The following is a 19,158-nucleotide window of genomic DNA, read 5'->3' as shown; positions in this document are numbered from 1 at the left end:
CCCTGGCCTCAAAGATTATTATATATTGAAACTCTACTATGCCTTGGATGCTATGAGGAGACAAAATAATAAATTAATATTCTTGATCATTGTCTCATAAGAGTTTAGAAGTTGTATAATATGGAAACATTATAAATTATTATAATAGGAATGTAAATAACTGGAATGTAATGCTCCTGATGAGCAGAGGAGTTAGAGATCATCTCCTGATGGGTTGATCAAGAAAAGCTTGATGGAAAAGGTAGCATGTGAGCAGGACATTTAAGGATCATTTAATGGGTGTGTGTGTGTGTGTGTGATCTCCATCCATCCAAGATCCCATCTCTGGTGGAGAAAATTAGATGCATTATTTCTGGTATGAAGCACTTCATAGTCATTGTCCATTATTCAGGTCCCCTTTGGCAATGCTTCTCAAGTTTATATGGTGAGATATAAACATACTAGGTTCTTGAGTCACTGTATGGAAAAGAGCTGTTTATTTTACATCAACTTTATATAAGCAAAAAATAAGCATTTAAGTCATTGAGACTTAACAGTTAGTTTTTTGTGGCAGCTATCATTAATTGTTCTAACTATTCAACTTTTTGGTTAGTGGTATCCTGCTTTTCCTTTGGAATTATTAATTTTTCCACATTCTCCTTGATCTTGGGAGGACTTTTAATCACAGTGCTCTGCAAACTTTATTAAGGGTGCGACAATGACTCAGTTGGGCCAATTAGATTTAGGAATTTGAATCTGAAGTTGAGAGGAATAGGAACAGGAGAGTTTAGAGCTAAGCCATTTTGATGGTGGCACCCATAAAAGCAACTTTTCTTGAACTCTGAGTTCTCAGTACTGTCTTTCCTGCAGCATGGCTGCCCTTTTTCTTTCATTCCTGTGAACTATACAATATCTCTCCCCAATAGATTCCATTTTACTTAAGGTGAAGGAAATTGTTTCTGGTTCTAATAAGCAAAGCTTCTTAATGGTTATAGGTGGAGAGGATTTGTATGTGAAATTGTGATATATGAAATTATATTCCAAAGAAGTGTAGAATAAGGGCATTTTAGATAAAACAAGTCCAGTTTCCTGTAGAGTTGCATGGAATTGCAAGTCAGAGAAAGTAAATAGGGTTGTGAATGCCAGGCTATGAGTTTTAGATGTCAGCCTCTGGGCTAAGAGGTTAGAAAAACCAAATGCCTTCAGGGGACATGCGGAAGACATAGAATTGTAAAGCTGTACAAGGTATAAGACAATAAGAGCTAAATTGATTGTGTTGACCAGTCCAACCCTGGCCCTGTTTCAGTGCCTTTCAAAGCTCCCTGAAGGCCAAAGAAACAACATGCAAAGCATATCCTCCAGCTTTCCTGCCTCTAGGGCCTACGGGTTTGAACCAAGGCTATCAATAGAGAACCACTGAAGGTTTCTGTGCTGGGAAATGTGAAACAGGAAGTACTACTTTAGAAAAACTAACCTGTCAAAATAGACAGGAGTTTTAGTGGAGAGAGAACACTTACAAGGGATCTATTGACTTGAGATTTATGTCAAGAAGAAAAGAATGTGAGGACATGGAAACAGTTGTAAAGGAAGAGTCTTTAGGAGTTCTGCTGAAATGTGGAATTAAAGTGGAGGGAGGAATAAAGGGAGGACAATAGATGTTTTCACCTGAGGGCTTTATAAGAAACAATGGCAGTATGTTCATGTGTTTGAGAACCTTAATTAAGGCATAGGTTTTTTTGGATTAAAGTGGTAGTACTACTGATTTAGTAAATTTAAGATTATTTTATTGAATTTGTGTTTGCAATTCTTTATCTTATACTTAATAGTACTAACACCTCAAAACAACAACCTACAAACATCTCTCTACAGGAGTTATGCAGACTATATTTAAGTGTGTGTGTGTGTGTGTGTGTGTGTATTTAAATAAATGGCTAACCCAGGAAAATGATTGAGCTCAAGAAAGCAATAAGATGCTCTTGTGTGGTGTGGGCAGTAGAACAGAATATTGGGGGAGTATAACTCAATTTCAGGACTAAATACCTTAAATAATTATAAATTATAATAAACTATAAAACTTGAACATTATAATTTCTGGAGGAATTATGTTCCATTTCTATAACCAGATATTAGATCAAATATATTTTTTATGCAATTGGTGGAAGGTGGGCTTATAAAAAAAGGTTGATTTACAAATAAAGCAATAACTGACTAAATGGCAGGAGTCATTTGAAACCTGAGTACTAATCCTAATGTAAAGGCATATTTCTATATCTAATGCAGATCCATAAGCTAGTATCAGACTCACACTGTAATATTTTTATTGCCTATTTAATGTGTACACTCGCTTACACAACAATCACATTAGCCACAAAATGAAAGTCAGTAGCTTGTGAGTGAAAGAAGATATATCAGAAAAAAGTACATATTTTATGATTCTATTTGTATAAAATTCTAGAAAATGCAAACTGATTTGTAGCATCAGACAGCAGATCAATGGTTGCCTAGGGGTAGGGTGGGGTGGGAGGGATTACCAAGAGGAGGTTTGTGAGGGTGATGAATGTGTTCATTATCTTGATTGTGGTAATGGTTTCACTGGTGTTTACATATGTCAAAACATCAAATTGTAATATTTAAATATGTGAGGTTTATTGTATGTCAACTATACCTCAATAAAGCTATTAAAAAGGTTAGTAGTTTGGCTCTAACACTACCTAAATGCATTACTAGGTAAAAAATATTTACTTTAAAACAATATATGCTTCCTCAATAAGGATAAATTACTACTGCAGTGTGCCACTCAAATTCATCAATTACAAATGAAGCATTAATTCTTCCAGTTTCTGGAAGTATTATCCTCTAACAAATCATAGTTCAGCCCTTCTCAGAAATTTCCCTCAGAAGATAGAAGCTTTCTTGCCCAAGATTACAGGGCCTGGAAGAGGGTAAGGGGGAAACTCATCTTCGAATGACTGATAGATATATTTAAGGCTACAAAGGTTCAACCTCTTTGCCTCACTCAGAGATACTCTAAACGGCCAACCCAACTCCACATAAAACTAGATGATATCTCTCTTGTAACTACAACACAATTTTAACTCCTCCCTCTGCTCAATCCTGCTCTCTTTATTCCCTCCCCTGTGTTATTCTTAAGAATACTCCACAGTAAAACTTCTGCATGCAAATCTTTGTCTCAGAGTCTGTTTTTTGGAGAACCCAATCTATGACTACAACATAATCTGTCAAAAATTTTAAATGAAGAGAACAGAAGTACATACCTAAAGATATCATATAAATAAAATAATATCATGAAAATTTCTATCAGTATTCAGAAAGATTCATTATATAAAACAACAGCCATTTTTGTTCATTGCTTATTCACCTCGTTATCAGATTTCTGGAACAAAACGTAGGATACAAGTCTTTAGAGAAAACCCAAGAAACAGATTTGGTGAACATTTGGCATGTGATAACAGAGAATCTTTTGCAGAATGTCAGCTATTAGGGACATTGTCATGCTTTGGAAGAATAACTGTCATTAAGTTTTAGTATATGGAGGCACAACATTTTACCAATCTTACCAGATCAGTCTACCATGTCAAAATGTGAGCACATGCCCATAGAAATTACATTTTACTACAGTTACTGTCAGGAACTTGGCTATTATTTTGCTACTTTATTAAAACCTGGATATTTATTTTATAACTTGATTAAAATGACAACATTAACATATACGGAATTAACTAGAAGCTAACTTTTGGGGGGTCGCTTCTCACTAAGTGAAATTATCATGAGAATTTTTTTCTTAGGATGAAGAGAGAGCATTTTCCATGAAAATCTCAATTGATTTTTACTACCTAGCAACATGAAACACATGTCTTAGTTCTGAGAGACAGACAAATGAAAAACAAGAAAAATTTCCCCTACAGGAAGCCCATCCAGGATGTTGAGTGGTAATATATACCTTTCATCTGATGAGAGACACAGGAAAACATGGCCTGTTAACTGAAACAATTCTTCCTTTCCTTCTACCCATTTTCATCTATCTTTTAGATATTGATTTCAAAAATCATTTCATATGTTTGACATCCAGAGGAAAAAAATGTAAATAAAGTCTTTCAAACTATTTTCATATAGTCCAAGAGACTATTTCTGTCAGCAGAATGAAAACCAAGTGTCCATAGGTTTCTTCAATGTAAAAAAAAACAACTCATGTATGTAAAAGAGGTGGTATAATCAGTACATTTTACTTTCTGAGTTGACTTATTGAAGCTAAACTACATATTTCTTTTGCCTTTTTGCTTTCAAATTCCATTATCTTATTTATAATAGAATGTCTGTGAGTTAGGTATTTTAAGTTCTGTCTACTTGCAGTGTTTGATATTAAGAGTAGACTTCATAGACAGAAATGCTATCATGAAAATAATTTAGACAGCTATTTTATGGAAAACATTTCATGTTTATATTTTCTAATATTCATAGTTATTCCCTAGGAAACATTTTTTGGAAAATATCATTGATAAAAATATCACTTATGACTAAGATGTTTTGAAGCAAAAGCAGAAATATTGAAGTGCTGTACAGATAAAGAATCTAATTTTATTCCCATTGATGAGACTGATAAGAGCAGTCTTCATACAAGATATATTTCTTACTGCCTTTCCTTTATAACTTCAAAAAGATACATGGTCTTGTCCAGCCAATAAGAGGTTGTTTAATAATAATAACTTGTTATAGTAATTGGTTGTACCTTTAATGATTAATATAAGTCACCAAACCCAAAAAGACCTTGATATAGTCCATACCAAAACTAGTGAAAATCTAAATGTTCCCCTTTAGCTACGCTGCAATCTATTTTCTTGCTATGTACAGAATCCTAAAAAAAAAAAAAGGGACTGGAAGTAATTCAGTGCTTTAAAACCCAATCTACAATTTAATTTCCTTTGTGACCTTTGAAACATCACAGTTATAAAAGTCTCACTTTTCTAATTCCTCAGATTTGCCGCAGGTGTTTCCTTATTAAGAAACAAAACAAAACCTTCACACAATTTCAATCCTCTCTCTTCTCAGGAAAGGAAGGATTTTCACTTAGCTTCACTTATCTCATCTACCCATGTTCTTCAAGCTTAAAATACTTCAAGCCTTGTTTATGTATCCCTTAAACTTCCTTCTTTATACATTTCAAAAGCCTTGCTTGCTCTTTCTTTTGTTGTCATCTAGTCCAGTCTTATAGATCTCTAATCATTCTCATTATTCTTCCTATTACCACTCATAAACCAAATGATTTTCATGTGCCAAAGAATTCTGATCATGAGGCAAGATTAACTAATGAGTAAAATTTGTCTTCATTCTTCCCTAGTGAGAACTAATTTATTTTCAGCTTTTCTAGAAAAAGATATATGAAGAATTACATTTTTGATCTTCCAGGACTTTAACTTTGAAATGTTAGAATGAGTAATGAACGTCTAACTAATACCATGCATGTAGTCTGCTGATCCAAATGAGTAACAGAGGCCTTTGTGGATAACGTGACCATAAAAAAGTTATTATAATTTTAACTTGTCCTTTGATGCTAGAAACAATACTGCTGGATAACTTGCAGAAGACTTGAAATAAAGTTTGCAAACAGATAAAATTTAATTAATCCTTTGACTAATCTCCCAAATAATTTATTTATTAGTGAAAGAAAAATACAATTTCCAGTTTTTATGCAATTCAAGAAGTGACCTATGTAGACTGTGTCTACACATGAGCTTTAATTTCTAGATCTAATTGTGTCACTAGTGTGATTCTCACCTTAAAAAAACAAAAACAAAAACAAAAACAAAAAACTAAGTCCAGTTAAAATTGTAAAGCAAGATTCATACATTCAAATAACTAACTACAGTTAAGTACATACAAATAGCAAAGGTAAACGTCAGTAAAAGAGTAAACAAACAAGTCAATGTGGAAGATTGAGACAGACATGCAAGCATCAGAATGTGAATGCTTAGGATAAGGCAAGATCCAAAGAAAGTAGGAATCGGAAAAGTAGCACAAATAAGCAAAAGAGTGAACAACTGGGTAAAGAAGGACAGTCAGCCTTATTTAGTAAAACAAGGCTCCCCTCCTCCATTCTGTAACAGATCCTATTGGAGCTTTACCCATTCTCTTGACTCTTGACACTCTAGTGTGCCCTGGTTGATGTCCAACAGCCATTAACTCTATGACTTAATCTGAAGGCTCTCTCGCCCCTTGCCTAAAGTAATTCCAAGACACCTGTTTTATGATTTCCCAGACTTTCTCCACGGAATTAAGCTCTAGTCCTCCACAGCAAGCTGGCTTGATAATACTCTTGACAGGCTAATTTCTCTTCTCTTTCTTACCACCCCACTACTCTACCACAGCTTCCTGGGGTCACCTCCCAAATAAACAACCTGAACTCAAAACCTTGTCTCAGGATTAGCTTTGGGAGAAACCCAAACTAAAACATTCTTAACCTCCAAAATTTTATTAAGACCAAAATAAATTCTTAACCGTGGCTAGTCTGATCCTTTAGATAGAGTTAAGGGAAAGCACTTAACATGACTGGAAATTCCATTCATGCTTTCAAAAAATGTAACATGTACTCTTTTTTGAGATGGAGTAAGTGTAACAGGATACACAGAGACCTAGTAGGAGAGAGTGTGTGTTCAATGAATCATTAAATTCCAACTAATGTTAGGATTCAAAGGGTAGGTTTTTAAGAAATTTGAATTTTAATGTAAGGAATTAAAAACATATCAATTTCCAAGCATTAGATTCTATATAAATATACAAAACAGTTATTATCAGAAGGTTGTATCTAATCGCAAATCCAGTTTTATTTTGTTAATTTTTCTCACAATATTAAGCTGCTAAAATATAAATTTGATGGAGTCCCTTGCTTGTCTCATTGCATTCTGTGTATTTTTCATTTATCTATGAGAAAAGAATGTTTCCCTTTTAGAAATGTTAGCTTAGATTGGAAAATGCTTATTATGTGCATTGCAAACCTACTTATTTACCACAGCTAGACAGAGACTCCTTCTTACTTTGTCATGCAGCTGCTTGTTTTTAAACAAATTTTGCCAAGAGACATAAACCAGATGGCCTTCTTCAAGGGTATACTATGAGCCGCAATAGTCAGCTTATGGTATTTCCATCAGCAGACAGCTGGGTATAGAAAGTCATGATGCTGTTCAGAAATGTAACTTCCACAAGTGTGCCGAAGCACAAGGAAACTCTCAAGTTGGTAAATAAAACTGCATTTTCAAGTTTGTTTCCATATCCTATTTTTTCAGGAGACTTTAAATTTCTGCTTAATAATATTATAGTTTTTTGTTTTTGTTTTTTTTAAATAAAATTATACCTAACACAGTAGATTAGAGATAAATTGTGGAAAAATGGATTCAGGATACACTTGCAAGTGGAATCAACAAATTGTAGATTGGGCTGACTCAGAAAGTTATGTGTTCCATTAGAAATGTTAAACAGTGCTGTAATATTCTACTAGGGTATTGTAGTATTTTAAATTGTTATTCCTAATTCTATTCTATAGTAGTATTATGTATCCTCACTCTTGACATGGCTTCGCAATGAGTAAAGTATGTACTTCTGCTCTGAGACTTTGGGCTTGCCATATGAATTGTTTCAGACCTGGGTCCCTGAGTAAAACACATCAGGCCTATTCATTCAACCTACCATCCCACAGGATGTTATAGAGTTGGCTTACAGTATCCCTGTAAGCATGAGAATAATAGCCTACTGTTATTTTGGAGAATGTGTGTTACATAGAATTATTGTGACAGCAGCTGACCAATACTGACAGATCCAGTGGGGCCCAACAGACAGCTACCTTGGATCACTCCTATGTTACTGGGAGATAAGGAAAAAGGGATATGACAAAAAAGAGAGTTGGCATCTATGTTCTAATCATGGTGCTAGTATTATATGGAAGGTACTCATACAGATTACAGAACTATATCTCTGATTTCCTCAGAATTCCTTCAAAACAAGGTCATAGAATAACTATTGTTAGTTTAAATGGTGGGCTACACCTTTGAACGTTAGAGAAAGGCAGAGAGAGAGAGAGACAGAGAGAGAACTTCAAGAGAAACTAAACAGACAAAATTCACCTTTTGTGTAAAAATATAGTTTACATTTCTTCAAATATACAAATTATTCAAATGTTTAGAATTTCTAAAATGTCTATCTAAACTGTTATTTATTTTTCTGAGTATCTAGCCATTTTATGAAACCACATGGAATATTTTAAAATGTGTTATTTCAAGCTGAAATCTCTCAAAAACTACATTTTAGCTTGTAATGGGCACTCTTCCCTTGAGGAAAGTGATGTTTTCAAGAGGAATTTGAGATGGTCCATGGATAAAATAAAACTAATAAGAAAATAATTCTTGTGAAAATTGCCTTATAGGCAAGAATTTGCAATTCTCACTGAGTAAACAAATTGTTTAAAGTGTTAGAATTTTTTAAATGGCAACAAATTCCTCACCCTCCCACCCCCAGAATAGCAGAAATTAAAACGAGCAAGTAAGGAAATAAAAAGTTTGTTGACTTCTACCCGAAGGTTATGTTTACTTTAGTAGCTAATGGGTATATATTTCTTTTTGAGAGAATGTTTATTTCTCTCAATCACCATAATTAGAAGAATATATCAGATATCAGATTATTCATACATTGCTAGAACCATACTTCAAAGTCATAATTCAGTTTTATTATAGAAAAGTGAAAGTAAATATGAAGAAAATTATCTTTCATAAATATTTTGTTGAATAAAGTATGACAGAGATAAAATTCTTGTTAATCAAAGAAACAAGAACCTTATTCATTCCAAAATATTAACTTTTGAGTGAGCAGTTTATCATTTACATTTAATGACCCAGTGATTTGAAAAAGTTAATATATATTGAGCAGCTACCATGAAATTATATTGTTTGGCTTTAGGGTGACAAAAGGTATATGGCACAGTTTCCGCCCTACAGAGATAAAAACTCTAATGGTAGAGTTGCACACAGCTGTGTAAGACATAAATTCATGATAAGCACTTGTAAGAGAAGTACATGAACAAAGAGTTCTAGGAACACAGAGAATGGAATAATTGATCGAGACCAGTGAAGGATTTTAAATGGTGGTATTTGCACTGGGTCTTTAACAGTGAGTAGGAATCAGGCTGCCAAAGAACAAGTCAGGGTTCCTCAAGCCCTTGAGAAGGTCCTTCGCCATTTGGCTATGCCAAGCATCTTACAGAATCACAATCTATTTCTTCTACAGATATTGAACATGAAGACATCATCTTGTAAAATTTAAACATCTATTTAAAACACTGTACTGTCAGAAACCAGATTAAAAAAAAAAAAAACAAAAAAAAAAAACCTTTTTATATGTTTCCCTGTTGCCGCTACTGAAGAATGACATCTAGAAGACAGAACATAATCCTTGAACATTAGAAATCTTATGTGAAATGCACAGGAAGCAAGGGGTGTAGCAGACAAGAGCTCATAACCAGGGTCCAAATACAGTCTCTGGCATACACTTCAAGCATGAGACATTATTTATTCTCTCTAAACCTAAAGTTTCTCATCTGTAAAATACAGATCTCTTGAGGATGAAATCATATATGTAATACACTGAAAGCATACATGGCACATGTATGTTCCTAAAAAAGAAGCAGCTCTTTAACCTCATGAAAGGTTATTTTATATGTCCAGAAAAAGAAATGTCCTGAAATGTTATGCATTGCCATAATTGTAGCTTTATGCTTAGATCCTTATTTAATAGTGGAATACTTGGAGTTAGCAATCTAATCTGCAAAAATTTACCAGCCTTCATCAAAGTAAGTAAGTAGGTGATATACAACCAAGGAGCACTTTGACAATCAAGTTATCTATCTCTCTCCTTAGCTAAACAGTGGATTTCTTGTAAACGGGGAAGTCAGACAAAATTTGATTAATGAGAAATTGTTTTGAGGATGTGGAGAGAAAGAAGAGTGGGTATTGAACAATGATGAAAAACTTCCACTTTTATATTAGCAGAATTCAGGAAGCCAGAGTAAAATGTTAGCTGAAGCAGAGTTCATAAAATTATGCAAAAGTAGGGAAGTAACCCTAGACTCAGCTACCCTTTGTACATATTTCTTAAGGCTGCTAAAAAAAAAAACACGTTTTCTCTATTTATACTGAAGACTGTTAGTGTTCTTTCAATAACCAATCTCCCATTTTTCCATACATGTATATGTTTTGGCAGAGCATATAACATCCAGGAATAAATATCACATTTCCCATCCTCCCTTGCAGCTTAGGTGTAGTCATGTGACTGACTTCTGGCCAATGAAGTATAAGTATAAGTAAAACATGGCTTCTTCCAGGAATTCTCTCTAAAATATAATTGGTATTCATTATTTATTCCTCTCATCATTCTTGGATTGTGGATGTCATGAGAACTCCATCTTGTAACACGTTCATGAGGACTCACTATATAAAGATAACTGTATAGAAAACAGGAATGAACAAAGCCATCATACCTGCCTTGACTGTAAACTCCTAGGTTTTTAAGAAGTGAGAAATATGTTTCTGTCTTAGTGAAGGCATTGCTACCTTAAGCCTATTTTTTCTCTGCCAAAACAAAACAAAACAAAACAAAAACAAAACAAAAACAAACAAACATAAACAACTCTAATTGATAAAGTCAAAAAAACTTCTCAAAAAATTACATTTAATGAAGTTTTGCTTTCTTCTAAAATTCATCTCTTCTCTGTAGAGGGAAAAAAATATATATTTACAGAAGAAAATTTGTGACTTGACAAAGTCAGGAAACATACAACAAGTAAAGCCAAATAATGGCATTATTTCCAAAATGAAGCTATAGACATAAAATTGGTTTCTATATTAGATCATTTTCCTTTTGGTAATAATGAAAATATTAGTTTATGTAGATAACAATCAAGCAAACTATAGCTGCCTGTACACTGAAGAAGCAGAATCATCTATGGTGAAGAATGGAAATGTGTGTCTACAGCTATCCTGGGAAACAAAAATGTTCAATTACTTTGAGAAAAAGATTCAGGATATTGATCTATGGTTAACTCTGAGATTACGTGAATTTTATATCTAGTCAATTTCTTATCTGAAGCAAGTTTTAAGCTAACCTCTATGTGAACTGTAAAGATTTATAAGAATTTGAAAATGTTGAAGATATAAGGCAAATGATTTTGTATGAAATGGCTCTCATAAAAAGCAAATCATTCTGTAACTCTTGAGTGCTTTGAACTAGCAATAGAAACATACAGAAGATAAGTTGATGGGCTGAATCGAACATATTATATGCATTTCAAATGCCCTTTTATTAAATAAACACAATAGATCCCTTTCATTCAGTTCCTTCACCAACTGTTCTCAACAACTAAGAATTCAGAAGAAATTATAAGTAAAGCAGGAAATATAAATCAAGGGATAGTTTAGGGATCTAATTCAAATGGTGTACTGTACTGAATAGTTCATGTTTTAAATAGAGTTTCAAAAATCAGAATTATGGGTAAGAATATTTTCATTGATGATTGGTTTGTTTTAATGAGACTGTTTGATAGTCAATACATTAACATTAAATATCTCCTAACACCAACTATAAGGGACTGATTTTTGCGGTTTAAAGTTTGCCTCTTGTGGTAAAAACCTCCATGTAATTGAAATCAGCAGTCAAATCATACACTTCATTTTGGGCTGTTAAGTGAAAACAAAGACTCCTCTATTTGGCCCACAGTTGCTCTCTCAGTAGTGTTCAAAGGGCAACAACGAGCCACTGAAAGATATTCACAATTGGTATGGATTGGTTTAGATTCTACAAATCCTGGGAAGAAATATAAACACTTGAACAGAACAGCACGAAATAGAAGATAGTGTGCAGGAGGGGCAAACCCTTAAACTGAGGAAACAGATATAGCAGAATAGATGATGTAGAGGCTAAACTTAGTGAATGAAGGGAGATTATAGAGAATGACAGGTAACTGAAAGATTTGCCTTTCTTAAAGACCTGATGATTTATTTTTGGCATATATGACATGGATGCTTTAATATTATAGTTTTCATCATCATCATTATCACCAAATAGTATTAACCATATGCATTGTACTGGGCATTGTGCAAAGAAGCAAAATTGATGTGGTTTCTGACATCCAGAAGCCAATAAAATAAATCAGACCAATCAATGTAGATGAAGGTAGAAGAGCAGATAGTGAATAAGATACTTACTTACCTGGGGAAAACTTAAAGGTTAACAATATTTTCAGCATTTAGGTCAGTTAGTATGTCTGTATGTCTATGTATAAGAATGTTTCCTGATATATCTATGGAGGTAAATTATGTATTATTTTCTTAAACAAGCTTTAAAAGTAAATTCTATAAAATCAGTGACAATAAATAATGATTTAAAAAAATATATTGATGCTGAGAACCAAAACAGAAGCCTTCCCCATATACTATGGTCTCAATAGCACCTTAAAGTAGAACACAGGAAACTTTACTTCTTCTGCTATTTAACACATCTGCCCCTACATCGTCCCCATGAATAAATAAATGAGAATTCATTCCCCTGGTCAGTTCAAAGAGATGCACTGAAATAAGATGTAAAAAACTTACCCAAGAGACTTTTTTTTTAACCTCTTAATTCTACGAGCTTCAAAAACCAATAGTAGAATTATGTATTGGCACATATACATATACTTGGGGAGAAAATATGAAGATCCAATCCTGCATGAAAATCTTTACATTGAGTAGAGCCTAATTCTAAGACCACAATGTTAATCTTTCCTGAGTTTTCAGGATACTATGTGTGTTTATCATGTATTTTCCCAACTACATATGGCATTGTGACAAATAGAAAAGGCTAATAATGCTGCTATAGCTGAATGTCTCATGTGGGAACGAACAATTCTGGAAAAGCTCCCTGATTATGCATCTGTCCAACTTCCACTTTAGAGGATAAAACTGTAGTGATGGCATGAGAATTAGTATATTATTCTTTCCCTCTGTGTGTAGTGTGGGGTTACATTCCTCACCTTGACATGCGAAAAAAATATGTATTGAATGTCTTCACAGAAAAGTTACAAGTGAAATAGCAAATGCTTATGAGAGAGTTGTATGAGGAGTAAACTCGCAAAATCACATGCTTATTCCCTAGAGTCTGAATACAGAGATGATTAAGGCACTTTCTCTTCAAATCAGATTTCTTTGGCTTCTATTCCTGTTTTCTCTCCTTCCATTGTCTCATTTTCCTTCATGCAGTACAAACGGCAGCAAGAGTCTGAGTGCTTTAGTACTGTGGGCCTGGCACTAAGGGAACTAAACAAAGGAGAAATCACCGGGGAAGCAGCTTCCAGCTCTACCACCCTCAGTATCTTATTGACATGAGGCACTGTGCTCCCGGCACGATGGTTGTAAATTCAGGAAACTTTCTTTAGAGCAGTGGTGCCCACAATACTTATCTTAGGGTCTGTACTGGTCAATTATAAAGTGTTCAGGGGTCCATGGTGAAATGTCAAAACTAGACCAATGTAATATGGTTTTCTTAAAGCTGCACCTTTTGAAAAATTCTGAGTTAGGTCTTTCCTATACTTGAAAAAAGTATATATTTATTATTTTTTTAATCTTAAGTGTAAATTTCATTCAAGTACAGCATACATATAGAAAGTGTAGAAATCACAAGTGTACAGTTCCATAAACTTTCTTAAAGGAAATATCTTAATCAACCAGCATCCAGATCAAGATATAAAATGTTACTCAGAACCCCTGAACCGGATCCTGAATTATTCTTCCCAATAAAGGCAACCATATCTGACCTTTAAGCCTCGATATGCCTCTTTTTGAGTTTTAAGTATATAGAGTCATACAATATGTATCATTTTGTGTCTGGCTCCTTTTATACAACACTGTTTTCTTATTTTTTATTCCATGAAATATCATTGGTAATCAATTTGATTTTTAAAATGCCCTCATACTCATTTCCCAATATTTTTGATATTTTTTTCTCTAGAAATTCAATATTATAAAAATTATTGTTTGGTCTCATGTCTTCTTTACATCAGATCTAAAGCTCAGAATCACCTTGAATTTAACCACTTAAATGTATGGGTGAGTCATCCCAAAATACCTGACTAAATGCAACTCTAAGGAGGAATACCAATTTAAAAAAAAAATCACTTGCTTGATGTCAGACTAGAACCTTGTTGTTAAGCAATAATGCCATCTTATGGCTACATAGCAATTTGTAGTCTAGAAACTTCTTTCGCTTTTATTATTTCATTTGGACTGTGCTATCTCCTTAGGCTTGGGAGTCATTTCCTAAACATGGGGCAAAGGTATTAATGGTTTAAGGGATAGCAAAAATGGTATGAGAAAGAAAAGACAACAGAGTACTTGACACTTAGTAGGCCCTCAAGTGTTTTTCTGAAAGAAAAAAAGGAAGTTTTTTCTAATACTAAGGAGATATTATGTTAATTTTCTCTTTATTTTCACGTGCTTCCTGTAGGTATCGTTTATAAGTAATGAGTAACCCATCAAGAAATAGATGAAAACAGAATTTAGCAACAATGTCCCATACATTTAAATATTAATCTTATATATATGTATATCTACCCATATACATGGTACATAGGATTCAAGGATTTAATGTTTACTATATTCACTATTTGTGTTTCCATGGACAGGAGCCACTTTTAGTATTTTGATAACTTGTAAGTTCACTGAAACACATGTTGAAATTCTATATGCTGGAAGACAATATTGGAAGCAGGTCTCTTAGAGTAGACAATGAGTGAGCAGTCACAAATCAATCTGGATTTTAATTCTCTACTTGCCCTCTCCTAAAGAGTAATGTCTGTTTTACACTATGAAATTAATATAAGTGAGTTTTGTCATTATGGCATTCATGAATTTGTTGATTAATGATGGTCTCAGAACCTATGCCTTAGGAATGCTAAGAGTCTAACACATTTTGCCATATTTGTAACTTATTGTGAGTATGCAAACATAGTAGAACTTGATATTTTGGTAAAATAGAAATACTCCATGTAGGATGAGCTTGAGCAAGTCATTTAACATCTTTGAGATTTAGTCTCTCCTGTAAAATAAAGCGGGACAAAAATCACTAATGTATTTTCTAGCTATAAAAAAATCATTTATTATTAATGATTAAGTATCTTTAATAGTTTAGATTATTGTTCACCAAATATTCATCCTTCTTCACCATCTGCTAATGGATGGGACGACTTTCCCAAATTCTATGGATGTTAGGCTTGCTCTGGCGAATTGACTGTGAGTGGACTTGACATAGTCCATATATATTATGGCATAGGCCATAAATGCTCTTGGGAGGTTAGGCTTGTTTTATACTCTGATTATCCATCATGAGCAAATCATGCCACTGGCCCTTCATCTTAGGCCCAGAGTAAAGACACATGCAACATGCAACCTGCATCCGAGGTTAGGGGGATTTGAATCACTGTATTATGGCAATAGCTAAATAATATACTATCATACATGGATCATATATGAAGAAATACCAATACTTTCTTACTGACTCAAAAATATTTTGATTTAACCTCGAGATGGGTTATTTAAAAATTTAGTAAATTTTTATTGAGAACCCAACATGAAGGCTATACTGGCCATTTGTCTATTTATGAATGTATAACTTCTAATCTTTCTAAGGATTCAAGAATCTACCATTGTATGGTCCTTGGTGGGAGACAAGTCCCTAACTACCATGACAAAAAAGCCCAAATTCCAGCTTTTTATTTTCCCTGACCCCTGGCAGTTAGAACCTAGTTATATGACCTCAGCTTGCCTTATAATAGGACTCTGCAATTTATGACCCACCAGCAAAATCTGGCCCACCACCTGTCTTTGTAAACAAAGTTTTATTAGAATAAGCATTGCCCATTCATTTATATATTATCTATGGCTTCTTTTAACCTACAACAGTAAAATTGAATAGTTTCAACAAAGATATATGGCCTGCAAAGACTAAAATATTCACTAACTGAACCTTTAGAGAAAAATATCCAACCCCTGCCTTACTAATAGTTCTGTCAGAAATCTTAATTCTGAAATTAGTGACACAAAAAGAAGTAATAATTTAGATACTTTTTGGCAGTGATTGTAGCAAACATTATTCAGTGACAAAGATACTTCTGAGTATACCAGCATATCATGGCTTTGAAAGCAATTTATTACTTAGATTCATTTTGTGGCTTGATGCTGGATGTGTTTCTGAATGCCTAGCCTGGTCTTCTTTGATAGTTTCTGCCCATTTTTAAAGCTGGATTTCAGGCCTTTCCATTGATTCTATGAGTTACCTGATATCCTTCTAATAAACTGTGTAATTCTACCTAAGGTTAGCAGAGTCACTTTCTGTTAACTGTAACTCAGAACCTCGAATGGTTCACAGACCTTGCTTTATTACTGACCCTGTGTAAGATATTCCTTTTCCACTCCCCAGAATCTTGCTCTTGCCATCTAGCACAGCTTACATCTATTAAGCCATGTTTTACTGACTGCTCATTTTCTCTCTAGGACTGGGGGATTCTTCAGAGCAGGGACTGAATTTAATTCATTTTTCGATAGTGCTCAGAAAAATGTGAAAGAATATCAGAATAAATTAACAGGCATGAAGACGATCAGAGCCATAAGACCACCATTTTTATCATCAATATTGCCAAGCTTAACTGAGTCATCATCATGTATAAGCGATCCTCTAAGCACTCTACATGCACTCTGTCATTCAGTCCTCATAATGACCTTATGACTTAGAAAATATTTTTATCCCATTTTATAGATAAGGGAATTGTGGAGCATAAAAGTTAAGGAACTTACCGAAGGACACAAAGCTAATCAGTGGCAAAGCCAGGATTCCAAAACAATTTGGACTGTATATGATTTAAACCAGTTTTATCTGAGACTAGACGAAAAGACAGGATATTTAATAGTTCCTCACCAGTTACTACAGAAGGTCAATTAGAATAAAATTAAGATACTCTTCCAGCCTCTAGATATGAAAAGAGCGAGCCTAAAGCTGTTAGAGAAACTCTATCCTTTGCCAGACATATGAAAGGCCCCAGGTTTGGGGTGAAATTTCAGTTTACCCTCTCTATGGAATGACATTGGTGTTTCTGCTTCTTTTAAAGTCTACGGTTAAAGGTGAACTGAAAGGAAAGCATCTATATGACCTGGTAAGAAGGGAATAACTAGCTCACTGGATAAAGGTGACATATATAAAGTATGGGAGCAGCCTCAGAAAGCAGAAAGTTTCACCACTGCTTTTAGTACAGAGTAGTAGATGCCTATAGAAGCACAGTGATCACTGGCTACCCATGACCGCTCCTCCCACAAGTTTCTTAGGTGATGGTGTTAGTGGCCTGGATGGCTAAGAGAAAACACTGTCTGAGAGAAGATGACAGAGACAAGAATATCCCAACATGGGAATAAGCGCTCCAAAAGAGGGTGATGAAACCGACCTCACTGGAGTAGCTTACATAAGAGGATCATAATGACTCAGTGTGGGATATTGAGAGAAGGTATACCACAGTGGCATTATAAGTTTGTCTTTTATGGCATATGTACAGGGTTGTTGAGTTTGTTTTATCAATACTGGCTTTGGATACCCTGGGGTCAGCTGTTTTCCAGAAAGTTGAGATAAAACTATTAGACCAGCCAGGGATAAATATTCTCAGGTTTCTGAGAGGAGGCTTCAGTCCAGACATGCTGAACATCCACTTTGTACTCAGTACTATATTAGTACCAAGCATATTGTACAAAATAAAAGATAGCTCTTGTCTTTAAGGAGCTTGTGCAGGAGGTACAAAAGTAAACACATTGATTACTATGTGGTAAATTCTAGAAGTAGGTTACTTTGGAGCCACAGAGTCTGGCAACATTTACAACTACATAACTAGTATATTGATATTATATTACATTAAATGTGAAAATAATATCTAAGTTTCCAGACTTTATAGTAAACTTTAAGAAAGAAAGAACATCTCAGGTGAGATCTGAAGGACAGATAGGCCAGAAGGAGAACAAAACATACGAAGATCTTCAAATCGAATTAACACTGCTAGAGCAGAAATTGGAGGGACGGTAATGTAGGCAGGAATTAAAAAGCAGTGAGGCTGACCAGATAAGCAGGGGACATGTGAAGGCTTTATAGGCTCAGTTAGTGAGTATGGACTTTATTCTAAGGGAAATGAAATTATAGTATTGAAGTTCTTACACTTTGGAAAACAACTCTGGATAAAAGGTGATTAGGAGCAAAGTAGGGATTCTCATTGGAGATAACCAAGATTTCTGCTAGAAGTATTAGTTTAAGAATCTAGTGTAGTAAATGAAGAACTACAATAGAGAGAAGGTTAGAAATGGACAGAGATGAGAGATATTTAGGAAGTTCACTATAGCTATTAAAAATGATTTGATTTTCCTTGAGAATAATGAAGAAGACTGTCTTAGGACTATAAATCGTTGAAACAAATTGTTTTAAAGCCATTAGACCTTTATAAATTTTAACCTAAAATTAAAAGAGAAAACAATACTCTACCTTCTTGAGGCTAAAGAATGTATATAAATTCAAAAATTTTGGTAAAAAGTTAGATACTTTTAATTAAGGTAAGCACTAAAACGCTGTTTTAAATCAAGCCAACACATTCTTCATAGCAAAAAAATAAGTGGGGGGACTTCAAAATGTAAAGTAATGCCTTCAAAATAGAAACAATTAAATGAAAATAAACTTTTTGTTCATAGCTTACATTTTAAACATATTAATCCAAGTATCAAACTGATATAAATATATAGAACACAGGTTTGACCAAAGATATACATTTTATATTACACAAGTATTTACATTAACTCAATTAAATAATCAAACCTTTTTTGACATTATCTGAATTTTAGCAGATAATATAGTGCTCCAACATAATGCTAACTTTAGTACAAAATAATTTGTTCTCACTCCACTTAACTTTTTCCAGTGATAGTGATACCTCTCTCTCTTCCTCTCCACCTCTTTTTTTCCATTGCTAACATTGAAATAAACTCTAGAGTTCCCTAAAAACAGGTATAATAATTTAGTAAAATGGAAGTGTTACCTACCCTTGGCGGTCCTTGTACATTTTGTTGACTC

The 19,158-nt window shown here is 34.1% G+C and overlaps 1 protein-coding gene across 1 annotated transcript in view; it reads right to left on the bottom strand.

The window, feature by feature from the left end:
• Positions 1-19,158, bottom strand: part of DMD (dystrophin) — a 1,580,480-nt gene that overhangs the window by 1,066,402 nt on the left and 494,920 nt on the right. Inside the window, exon 42 of the mRNA XM_006911463.3 lies at positions 19,128-19,155. Coding sequence (XP_006911525.1) covers positions 19,128-19,155 — 28 coding nt within the window. The remainder of the gene's footprint in view (positions 1-19,127; positions 19,156-19,158) is intronic.

The sequence above is a fragment of the Pteropus alecto genome, unplaced genomic scaffold (assembly GCF_000325575.1).
Source record: "Pteropus alecto unplaced genomic scaffold, ASM32557v1 scaffold414, whole genome shotgun sequence".
Classification (NCBI taxonomy): domain Eukaryota; kingdom Metazoa; phylum Chordata; class Mammalia; order Chiroptera; family Pteropodidae; genus Pteropus; species Pteropus alecto.
This window is presented reverse-complemented; position numbering and strand designations above follow the sequence as displayed.